The sequence below is a fragment of the Somniosus microcephalus genome, chromosome 12 (assembly GCF_052327205.1).
Source record: "Somniosus microcephalus isolate GS21.2 chromosome 12, FLI_Smic_1.0, whole genome shotgun sequence".
NCBI lineage: Eukaryota > Metazoa > Chordata > Chondrichthyes > Squaliformes > Somniosidae > Somniosus > Somniosus microcephalus.
The window spans coordinates 207,910,471-207,922,238 of NC_140998.1; the positions used below are offsets into that span (position 1 = coordinate 207,910,471).

The window sequence follows — 11,768 nt, forward strand, 5'->3', positions numbered from 1 at the left end:
TACTGTCACATAAATTCCTTAATGGTTTGGAGAGGCCGATAGCTTTTGCGTCACGCTCGTTAACTTCTGCCGAGTGTAACTACGCCCAGATTGACAGAGAGGCCCTCAGCCTAGTGTGGGGGGTGAAGAAGTTCAATCACTATCTGCACGGTCAAAAATTTACGCTACTAACCGATCATCAACCTCTTGTCTCCATTTTCAACCCTCAGAAGGGCGTACCGATAATGACAGCACAACGGCTGCAGAGATGGTCCCTTTTCCTAGGGGCACACCAATATGACATCGAGTACAGGGGAACTAAACAGCATGGAAATGCTGATGGATTGTCACGTCTACCGTTGCTGACGGTGGAAGAAGAAGACCTTGCAGTGGATCCAATGGAGTTATTCCACTCGACCATAGTCAAATGTCTCCCTGTGACGAATGCAAACATAGAAAAGGAAACACGGAATGACCCAACACTATCACGGGTCTATGATTTAACGGTGAAGGGATGGCCAGCACATGGCGAACCACTGCTGCCAGCATTTTCGTCAAGAAGAGAACAGCTGTCAGTGTGCAGAGGAACCTTGATGTGTGGATCCAGTGTAGTAATTCCACCTAAGTTGACGGATAGAGTGCTCAATGAGCTTCATGAGGGTCATCTGGGTGGGGTAAAAATGAAGAGCTTAGCCAGAGCGTTTGTGTGGTGGCCGGGAATCGATAGAGAAATCGAAGAGATGACCAAGAGCTGTGCAGGATGCCAGAAGGTCCAAAACGCCCCACCACAAGCTCCTCTGCATCCATGGGAGTGGCCCTCATCCCCATGGCAAAGGGTGCACATTGATTTTGCTGGTCCCTTCATGGACTCGATGTTTTTAATTGCGGTGGATGCACATTCAAAGTGGCCAGAGGTAATAAAAATGTCCTCAACCACCACGGAAAAAACTATCGCAGTTTTACGAACCATATTCGCCAGGAATGGGCTGCCTGAACAGATTTGCTCTGACAATGGACCACAGTTTGTGTCTGAAGAGTTCCGGAGGTTCTTAAAGAACAATGGTGTTAAGCATTATACATCTGCCCCATATCATCCAGCCACTAATGGATTGGCCGAGAGGTTTGTCCAAACATTCAAGAAGGCTATCAAGGCAATGTGTAATGAAGATATACCCCTACAACACAAGGTGGACAACTTCTTGTTTGCCTACCGGAATGCGACACATGCGGTTACCAACCAAACTCCAGCCATGATGTTCTTCAATCGAAGACTACGATGCCGCTTGGATTTGGTTAAGCCAAACGTCCAAAGAGATGTGGAGAACAGGCAGTTTCAGAATATGAATGAAAGGCCGACCAGGAGTTTTAAGATAGGTCAACCAGTTTTGGCCCGGGACTACCGCACTGAGAAATGGCAGCCAGGAACGATTTGTACACGACAAGGACCTCTCATGTATACCTCTCATGGGTGACCAAAAGGCAGGGTAAAGGCAGGAAGGTAGTGCAGGAGTCACCTGCGGTCATCTCCCTCCAAAACAGGTTTACCGTTTTGGGTACTGTTGGGGGAGATGACTTATCAGGGGAAGGCACCAGCAGCCAGGTTCAGGGCACCATGACTGGCTCTGCTGCACAGAAGGGCGGGAAAAAGAGGGATAGGGCTATAGTGATAGGGGATTCAATTGTAAGGGGGATAGACAGGAGTTTCTGTGGCCGAGACCGAGACTCCAAGATGGTATGTTGCCTCCCTGGTGCAAGGGTCAAGGATGCCTCGGAGCGGGTGCAGAGCATTCTGAAGGGGGAGGGGGATCAGCCAGTTGTCGTGGTACATGTAGGTACCAACGATGTAGGTAAAAAGAGGGAGGAGGTCCTACAAGCTGAATTTAGGGAGTTAGGAGCTAAATTGAAAAGTAGGACCTCAAAGGTAGTAATCTCTGGATTGCTACCAGTGCCACGAGCTAATAAGTTTAGAGAGAGTAAGATAGATAAGCTAAATACGTGGCTTGAGCAGTGGTGTAAGGGAGAGGGATTTAAATTCTTGAGGCATTGGAACCAGTTCTTGGGGAGGAGTGACCTGTACCAAGGGGACGGTCTACACCTGAACTGTGAGGGAGCCGATGTCCTCGGGGTAATTTTTTCTAGGGCGGTTCGGGAGGATTTAAACTAATTTGGCAGGGGGATGGGAACCTAGGTAGTGGAAAAGAGGGAAGTCATATGAAGTCAGAAATAGATGGTAGAAAGGTGAGAAGCAATAAGCAAAGGAGAGAAACACAAAGGGCCAAACTAATTCATAATGAGAGTGTGAAAAAAGCAAGCCTGAAGGCTTTGTATCTTAATGCTAGAAGCATTAGGAACAAGGTGGATGAATTAGTTGTGGAAATAGAGGTAAACAAGTATGATTTGATTGGGATTACAGAAACGTGGCTGCAGGGTGGGCAAGGCTGGGAACTTAACATCCAGGGATATACAATATTTAGGAAGGATCGGCAAAAAGGTAGGGGAGGTGGGGTAGCATTGCTGGTAAAGGAGGGGATTAATGCAATGGAAAGGAAGGATATTAACTCGGATGAAACGGAATCTGTATGGGTAGAAATGAGAAATAGCAAGGGGAGGAAAACGTTAGTGGGTGTGATATATAGGCCTCCAAATAGTAATATGGAGGTGAGGGAAGGCATAAAAAGGGAAATTAGAGAAGCGTGCGATAAGAGCACAGCTGTCATCATGGGTGACTTTAATTTACATATTGATTGGACTACCCAAATTAGTAAAAATTCTGAGGAGGAGGAATTCCTGGAATGTTTTCGGGACGGTTATCTGGACCAATATGTCGAGGAGCCGACTCGAGATCAGGCCATTTTAGACTGGGTATTGTGCAATGAGAAGGGACTTATCAGCAATCTTCTTGTACGAGGCCCCTTGGGTCAGAGCGATCATAATATGATCGAGCTCTCAGTCGAGATGGAGAGTGAGGAAATTGAATCAGAGACTAAGGTCCAGAACTTAAATAAAGGGAATTACGAGGGTATGAGACGGGAATTGGGTAAGATTGATTGGGTGGTGTTTCTGGGGGGATTGACAGTGGAGAGACAATGGCAAGCATTCAAAGATAGAATGGAAGAATTCCAGAACATGTTTATACCGGTTTGGCATAAAAATAAACCTAAAAAGGTGACTCAACCGTGGATAACGAGGGAAATTAGGGACAGCATAAAATCAAAAAAAAGGGCATATCAACTGGCAAAAAAAAGCACCAGACCGGAAGATTGGGGGCAGTACAGGATACAGCAAAAGAGGACAAAGGGATTAATCAGGAAGGGGAAAATAGAATACGAAAGTAAACTTGCAGCAAACATAAAGACAGACTGCAAAAGCTTTTATCGGTATATCAGGAGGAAAAGACTGGTAAAATCCCAAGTCGGTCCCTTGCAGTCCGATTCGGGAGAATATATAATGGAGAATAAGGAAATGGCAGACCAATTAAACTCATACTTTGGTTCTGTATTCACAAAGGAGGACACAAATAACCTCCCAGGAATATCGGCAAACATAGGGACTAATGAGAGGGAGGAGCTGACAGAAATTAGTATCTCTAGGGATATGGTGTTGGGTAAGTTGAGGGGACTGAAGGCCGACAAATCCCCGGGGCCTGATAAACTACATCCTAGGGTACTTAAGGAGGTGGCCCTGGAGATAGCAGATGCTCTAAGGATCATCTTCCGGAACTCCATTGACTCGGGAACAGTACCCGTGGATTGGAGGGTAGCTAATGTTACCCCAATATTTAAAAAGGGGGGTAGAGAGAAAGCAGGGAATTATAGACCAGTAAGCCTTACATCGGTTGTGGGCAAAATGCTAGAGTCCATTATTAAGGATAAAATAGCGGAGCACTTGACAAATGGGGAAAGGATCGGACAGAGTCAACATGGATTTACAAAGGGTAAATCGTGTTTGACTAATCTGCTGGAATTTTTTGAGGAAGTAACTGGTAAAATAGATGGGGGAGAGCCAGTGGATGTGGTGTACCTTGACTTCCAGAAAGCCTTCGATAAGGTTCCACGCAAAAGATTATCATGCAAAATTAAGGCTCATGGGATTGGGGGCAAAGTATTAACGTGGATAGAGAACTGGCTGGCGGATAGAAAACAGAGAGTTGGAATAAACGGCTCATTTTCGGAGTGGCAGGCAGTGACCAGCGGGGTGCCGCAAGGATCTGTCCTGGGACCCCAGCTGTTCACAATATATATAAATGATCTGGATCAGGGAATTGGATGCAATATTTCCAAATTCGCTGACGACACTAAACTAGGAGGAGGGGTGGGCTCTGATGAGGATGTCAGGAGGCTACAGTGCGATTTGGACAGGTTGGGGGAATGGGCAGATACGTGGCAGATGCACTATAATGTGGATAAATGCGAGGTTATCCACTTTGGGGGTAAAAACAGGAGGGTAGATTATTATCTAAATGGCAATAGATTGGGAGATGGGGAAGTGCAGAGGGACCTGGGTGTTCTTGTGCACCAGTCACTGAAGGAGAGCATGCAGGTGCAACAGGCGATCAAGAAGGCAAATGGTATGTTGGCCTTCATATCAAGGGGGTTCGAGTATAGGAATAGGGATACCTTACTACAGCTGTACAAGGTGCTGGTGAGACCGCATCTGGAGTATTGTGTACAGTTTTGGTCGCCCCATCTGCGGAAGGATGTTCTTGCCATGGAGGGAGTGCAACGGCGATTCACCAGGCTGATACCTGGAATGGCGGGAATGACCTACGAAGAGAGATTAAATAGTTTGGGCTTGTACTCACTGGAGTTTAGAAGATTGAGAGGGGATCTCATCGAAACATATAAAATTATGGCAGGCCTGGACAGGCTGAATTCAGAGAGAATGTTTCCAATGGCCGGGGAGCACAGAACCAGGGGCCACAGTCTAAAAATAGCGGGCAAATCATTTAAAACAGAGATGAGGAAGAATTTCTTCACTCAAAGAGTGGTGAGCCTGTGGAATTCCCTGCCACAGAGGGCTGTGAAGGCTAATTCAATAAATATTTTCAAGAGAGAATTGGATATATTTCTGAAGGCTAAGGGGATTAAGGGTTACGGAGAAAAGGCGGGGACGGGGTACTGAACTGGTAAGATCAGCTATGATCTCAGACGAAGATCAGCCATGATCTCATTGAATGGCGGAGCAGGCTCGAAGGGCCGAATGGCCTACTCCTGTTCCTATCTCTATGTTTCTATGTTTCTATACCGTGGACGTTGGGGAGAGCATTGTAAGATGCCATGCTGACCAGATTCTAGAGTCACTGGAAAACGTCAACTCCACACCATGATCTGATACACCTGGTGATGAAATCGACGTTCCAATTGCAGCTACCGCAGAACCGGTAATATTGGAAGCAGATGAACCAAACAACGACATTGATTTCGACTCAGCATTGCCAGAAGAAACTGATACTCCAAAGAGGCGTTATCCAGACAGAATCAGGAAGCCTCCTCAAAGACTGAACTTATAATTGCTTAAATTTAACCAATGTATCTAGCAACAGTAATTGTGATTGTAATTCGTTATCATTAGTGTTAAATGAATGTTATGTACTGTTTATCTAAAAGGGGAGGAATTGTTGTGTATGTACCTTTAAGAGAATAACTGGTCTCAGACTGCAATACCGGCAGTGACCACCCCTGTATAAAAGGCGCTAGAGAGCCTCTGTTTTGTTAGATTCGTTTATGCCTTTCACCAGTAAAGTTCTGTTTGTTTCTCTCCTGCTATTCCGTGTCTCAATCATTCACGGACTTAACAGATGTCGCGGGAGCAGCCATCTTGGGACCCGGTAAGGCCACAAGCCGCCAGCAGCCCAACTACAGCTGCAATGACCAGAGGCCAGAAATGCTACTTCTGCGGCCAGGCCAAGCACCCCAGACAGCAATGCCCAGCAAAGGACGCGACCTGCTCCAAATGCGGCAAGAAAGGCCACTACGCGAGAGTGTGCAGGGCGAAATCGACCCCCAATTCCAGCAGCGCCGCGTGTGAACCAGGCAGACCGCCATTTTGGACCCCACCAACCACGTGTGAGATGTGCGGGCCGCCATTTTGGGCACCACCAGCCGCGGGGGAGCCGCCATCTTGGACACCATTTTGGGACCAGGCCCCCGGCGCGGGCGAATACTACAGCGACCCACCGACCTCGACGATGGCCTCCATCACCCTGGACCAATCTAGGCCCCATCAACTAGCCAGGTCCATGATGAACGTAAAGGTAAATGGCCATGCCACAAATTGCCTTTTCGACTGCGGAAGCACGGAGAGCTTCATCCACCCCGACATGGTGCGACGCTACTCCCTATCGGTTATGCCCACACGCCACCAGGTCTTTATGGCCTCAAAGTCCCATACGGCGGACGTCGGCGGCTACTGTGTAGCGACTCTGACAGTGAACGGCGTGGAGTACAGAGATTTTAAATTCCTCGTCCTGCCACAGCTCTGCGCTCCCGTACTGCTAGGATTAGACTTCCAGTGCCATCTGGAGAGCGTCACGATGGCATATGGCGGGCCCCTGCCCCCACTTACAGTCTGCAGCCGGCAGAATTTAAACACGGCGCCGCGCAAAGTATGCAGCCTGTCCACCCTGAAGGTCAAACCCCCCCCGTTGTTCGCTAACCTCGCCAAAGACTGCAAGCCAATTGCTACTAAAAGCAGGCGGTACAGTGCCGGGGATAGGAGCTTTATTAAATCAGAAGTAGAAAGACTCCTGAGGGAAGGGATTATCGAGGGCAGCACCAGCCCATGGCGAGCCCAAGTGGTGGTAGTGAAGACTGGTGAAAAACAGCGCCTGGTTATTGATTACAGCCAGACGATCAATCGATACACGCAATTAGATGCATACCCACTTCCCCGCATATCTGACATGGTCAACCAGATAGCACAATACCGGGTATTCTCGACGATTGATCTGAAGTCGGCATACCACCAGCTCCCCATCAGGCCTGAGGACCACCAGTACACGGCCTTCGAGGCTGACGGTCGCCTCTACCACTTCCTCCGAGTCCCCTTCGGCGTCACCAACGGGGTCTCGGTCTTCCAAAGGGAGATGGACCGGAGGGTTGACCAGAACGCGCTGCAGGACACCTTCCCCTATCTAGACAACGTCACCATCTGCGGCCATGACCGGCAGGACCACGACGCCAACCTAGAAAAATTCCTCCGTACTGCCCAATGGCTGAATCTGACATACAACAGAGAAAAATGTATGTTCTGCACCATGCGCCTCGCTATTCTTGGCTGCGTGGTGGAAATCGGAGTCATCGGCCCCGACCCCGACCGAATGCGCCCCCTCCTGGAACTACCCCTCCCCCACAGCCTAAAAGCCCTGAAGAGATGCCTAGGGTTCTTCTCTTACTACGCCCAGTGGGTGCCCAACTATGCGGACAAAGCCCGGCCCCTCATCAAGTCAACCTCCTTCCCCCTGACGGCAGAGGCCCGTGCTGCCTTCACCCTCATAAAAGGGGACATTGCGAAGGCCACAATGCTTGCAGGGGATGAGTCCATCCCTTTCCAAGTGGAGAGCGATGCATCCGACTTCGCCCTCGCCGCAACCCTTAACCAGGCGGGGAGACCCATGGCCTTCTTTTCACGGACCCTCCAGGGCCCCGAAATTCGACACTCCTCAGTCGAGAAGGAGGCCCAGGCAATAGTGGAGGCTGTACGGCACTGGAGGCATTACCTGGCCGGTGAACGTTTCACCCTGCTCACTGACCAACGGTCAGTAGCATTTATGTTTAACAACAGACAAAGGGGGAATATCAAAAATGATATGATATTGCGGTGGAGGATCGAGTTATCCACCTACAACTACGATATCTTATACCGGCCCAGGAAACTTAATGAGCCCCCAGACGCCCTATCCCGTGGGACATGTGCCAATGCACAAGTCGATAGGCTACGGACCCTCCACAATGATCTCTGCCACCCGGGGGTCACCAGGTTCTTCCATTTTATTAAAGCTCGCAACCTGCCTTACTCCATCGAGGAGGTCAGGACCATGACCAGGAACTGCCAGGTCTGCGCCGAATGCAAACCGCATTTTTATAGGCCAGACAGGGCACACCTGATTAAAGCCACCCGCCCCTTCGAACGTCTCAGCGTTGATTTCAAGGGGCCCCTCCCCTCCTCTGACCGCAACACGTACTTCCTCAATATTATTGACGAGTACTCCCGTTTCCCCTTCGCCATCCCCTGCCCGGACATGACCAGCGCCACAGTCATCAGGTGCCTCAACGACCTGTTCGTCATATTTGGCTTCCCCAATTACATCCACAGCGACAGGGGCTCGTCGTTCATGAGCGACGAGCTGCGCCAGTACCTGCTCGAGAAGGGCATAGCCACGAGCAGGACTACCAGCTACAACCCCCGGGGTAACGGACAGGTAGAGAGGGAGAACGCAACGGTGTGGAAGACTGCCATGCTCGCCCTAAAATCCAAGGGCCTCCCAATCTCCCGCTGGCAAGATGTCCTCCCCGATGCGCTCCACTCCATACAATCACTGCTCTGTACTGCCACAAACGCCACCCCTCACGAGAAGATGTTCGTCTTCCCCAGGAAATCCACCTCGAGGACATCACTACCGCCATGGCTGACGTCTCCGGGACCTGTCCTGCTCAGGAAACACGTGAGGAGCCATAAGACGGACCCCCTGGTCGAAAAGGTTCACCTCCTCCATGCCAACCCACAGTACGCCTACGTGGCGTATCCTGACGGGCGGGAGGACACAGTCTCAATTCGAGACCTCGCACCCTCAGGTACCACCCGAAACACCATCAATCACCATCCACTACCTCCACCCACCACCACTACCCACGACGCACCACCGGGGTGTCTACCACGAACTGACGACATGCCGGTGCCATCCCTACCCCGAGAGGACGACACGCCAGTGCTCCGTCCCACGCGAGAAGCGGCCGCGGGCAAAGAACTGCCGTAACCGGCACCACAAAGATCATTACGGCAGACAAGACCCCCGGAGAGACTTTCGTATACGAACTTTTGAAACACTTCACCCCGCCGGACTCTTTTTTTAAACGAGGGGTGATTGTGGTAAACCACTGTTAACTCTGTACATGTCTGTGTGGTAAACCACTGTTAACTCTGTACAGGTCCGGGCGTGTCTCCGCCCCTGGCTCCACCCCTAAGCCCGGGTATAAAGGTGATTCACCACCCTTCCCCCGGGAGCTCTTAGGATGGATCCACTAGCAGAGGCATGCTCCAGTTCTTAGTCAATAAAAGCCTACTTCGTATAAGTTCAACTCGTAGTCTTTGGTGTTGTTGATAGTGCATCATGTTGTATGCTTCAATGAAATCCCCTCTCATTCTTCTGAATTCAAGAGAATACAGGCCTAGTTTACTCAATCTCTTCTCATACGACAGTCCCACCATCCCAGGAATCAATCTCGTGAGCCTTCGTTGCTCTCCCTCTATGGCAAGTATACCCTTCCTTAGGTAAGGAGACCAAAATTGTCTCACCAAGGCCTTATATAATTGGAGTAAGACATCTTTACTTCTGCACTCAAATCCTCTTGTAATGAAGGCCAGCATAGCATTTGTCTTCCTAATGGCTTGCTGCACCTGCACATTCCCTTTCAGTGACTCATGTACAAGGACACCCAGGTCCCTTTGAGCATCTGCATTCCCCAATTTTTCACCATTTAGGAAATACTCTGCCTTTCTGTTTTTTCTACCCAAGTGGATAACTTCACAGTTACCCACATTATATTCCATCTGCCATGTTCTCGCCCAGTCACTGAGCCTGTTGAGATCCCCTTGAAGCCTCTTCACATCCTCTTCACAACTGACACTGCCACCTAGCTTTGTATCATCAGCAAATTTGGAAATGTTACATTTAGTCCCCTCATCCAAATCATTGATACATATTGTGAATAGCTGGGGCCCAAGCACTGATCCTTGCGGTACCCCACTAGTCACTGCCTGCCATCCTGAAAAAGTCCAGTTTATCCCTACTCTTTGTTTTCTGTCTGTTAACCAATTCTCAATCCATGCAAGTATATTACCCCCAATTCCGTGAGACCTAATTTTGTTCACCAATTTTGTTCACCACAAAGCTCTGGAATTCCCTCCCTAAACCTCTCCGCCTCTCTCTCCTCCTGTAAGATGCTCCTTAAAACCTACCTTTTTGACCAAGCTTTTGATCACCTGCCCTAATATCTCCTTCTGTGGCTCGGTGTCAAATTTTGTTTGTTAATCACTCCTGTGAAGCACCTAGGGACGTTTTACTACGTTAAAGGCGCTGTATAAATACAAGTTGTTGTTGTTGACACAGGGAGAGAGTGAGAGGGGGAGAGGAGATGGAAAGAGGGTAGAGAGTGAAAGAGGAGAGATGGGAGAATGAGTGAGTGAGGGAGAGTGAGAGTGTTGGGAGAGTGAACGAGGGGAAGAGAGATAGGGGAGAGCGTGAGAGACAGAAAGAGAAGGAGGGAAGGGAGAAAGGAGAGGGAGAGAGAGTGTGAGTGAGAGAGAATGGAGCGAGAGTGTGAATGAGAGAGGAGAGAACAGAGAGGGGGAGAGCGATGGGCGAGAGCATGAGAGAGGAGGGAAGGGAGAGGGGGAGAGAGAGAGAGGAGAGTGTGTGAGTGAGAAAGAGGGGAGCGAGTGTGAGTGAGAGAGGAGAGAGAGGAGAGAGAGGAGAGGGGGAGAGAAAGGCAGAGTGAGAGTGGGGCGAGGGAGTGAGGGAGAGTGAGAGTGGGGCGAGGGAGTGAGGGAGAGTGAGAGTGGGGCGAGGGAGTGAGGGAGAGTGAGAGTGGGGCGAGGGAGTGAGGGAGAGTGAGAGTGGGGCGAGAGAGTGAGGCAGAGTGAGAGTGGGGCGAGGGAGTGAGGGAAAGTGAGAGTGGGGCGAGGGAGTGAGGCAGAGTGAGAGTGGGGCGAGGGAGTGAGGGAGAGTGAGAGTGGGGCAAGGGAGTGAGGGAGAGTGAGAGTGGGGCGAGGGAGTGAGGCAGAGTGAGAGTGGGGCGAGGGAGTGAGGAAGAGTGAGAGTGGGGAAAGAGAGTGAGGCAGAGTGAGAGTGGGGCGAGGGAGTGAGGGAGAGTGAGAGTGGGGCGAGGGAGTGAGGGAGAGTGAGAGTGGGGCAAGGGAGTGAGGGAGAGTGAGAGTGGGGCGAGAGAGTGAGGCAGAGTGAGAGTGGGGCGAGGGGGTGAGGGAGAGTGAGAGTGGGGTGAGGGAGTGAGGGAGAGAGAGTGGGGCGAGGGAGTGAGGGAGAGTGAGAGTGGGGCGAGGGACTGAGGCAGAGTGAGAGTGGGGCAAGGGAGTGAGGGAGAGTGAGAGTGGGGCGAGGGAGTGAGGGAGAGTGAGAGTGGGGCAAGGGAGTGAGGGAGAGTGAGAGTGGGGCAAGGGAGTGAGGGAGAGTGAGAGTGGGGCGAGGGAGTGAGGCAGAGTGAGAGTGGGGCGAGGGAGTGAGAGAGAGTGAGAGGGGGCGAGGGAGTGAGGCAGAGTGAGAGTGGGGCGAGAGAGTGAGGGAGAGTGAGAGTGGGGCGATGGAGTGAGGGAGAGTGAGAGTGGGGCGAGAGAGTGAGGGAGAGTGAGAGTGGGGCGAGAGAGTGAGGCAGAGTGAGAGTGGGGCGAGGGAGTGAGAGAGAGTGAGAGTGGGGCGAGGGAGTGAGGGAGAGTGAGAGTGGGGCGAGGGAGTGAGGGAGAGTGAGAGTGGGGCAAGGGAGTGAGGGAGAGTGAGAGAGGGGCGAGGGAGTGAGGGAGAGTGAGAGTGGGGCAAGGGAGTGAGGGAGAGTGAGAGT

At 50.8% G+C, this 11,768-nt stretch overlaps 1 protein-coding gene across 3 annotated transcripts in view; it reads left to right on the top strand.

Moving 5' to 3' along the window:
* The window catches only part of bcam (basal cell adhesion molecule (Lutheran blood group)), a 350,665-nt gene extending 341,397 nt beyond the window's left edge, over positions 1–9,268 (top strand). For 2 of the 3 annotated variants that reach the window (XM_086003960.1, XM_086003962.1), the window contains one exon: positions 5,777–9,268. In XM_086003960.1, the coding sequence (XP_085860086.1) occupies positions 5,777–8,953 (3,177 nt within the window). In that variant the 3' untranslated portion in view covers positions 8,954–9,268. The remainder of the gene's footprint in view (positions 1–5,776) is intronic. The other variant, XM_086003963.1, reaches the window with a different exon arrangement.
* Positions 9,269–11,768: the final 2,500 nt, after the last annotated feature.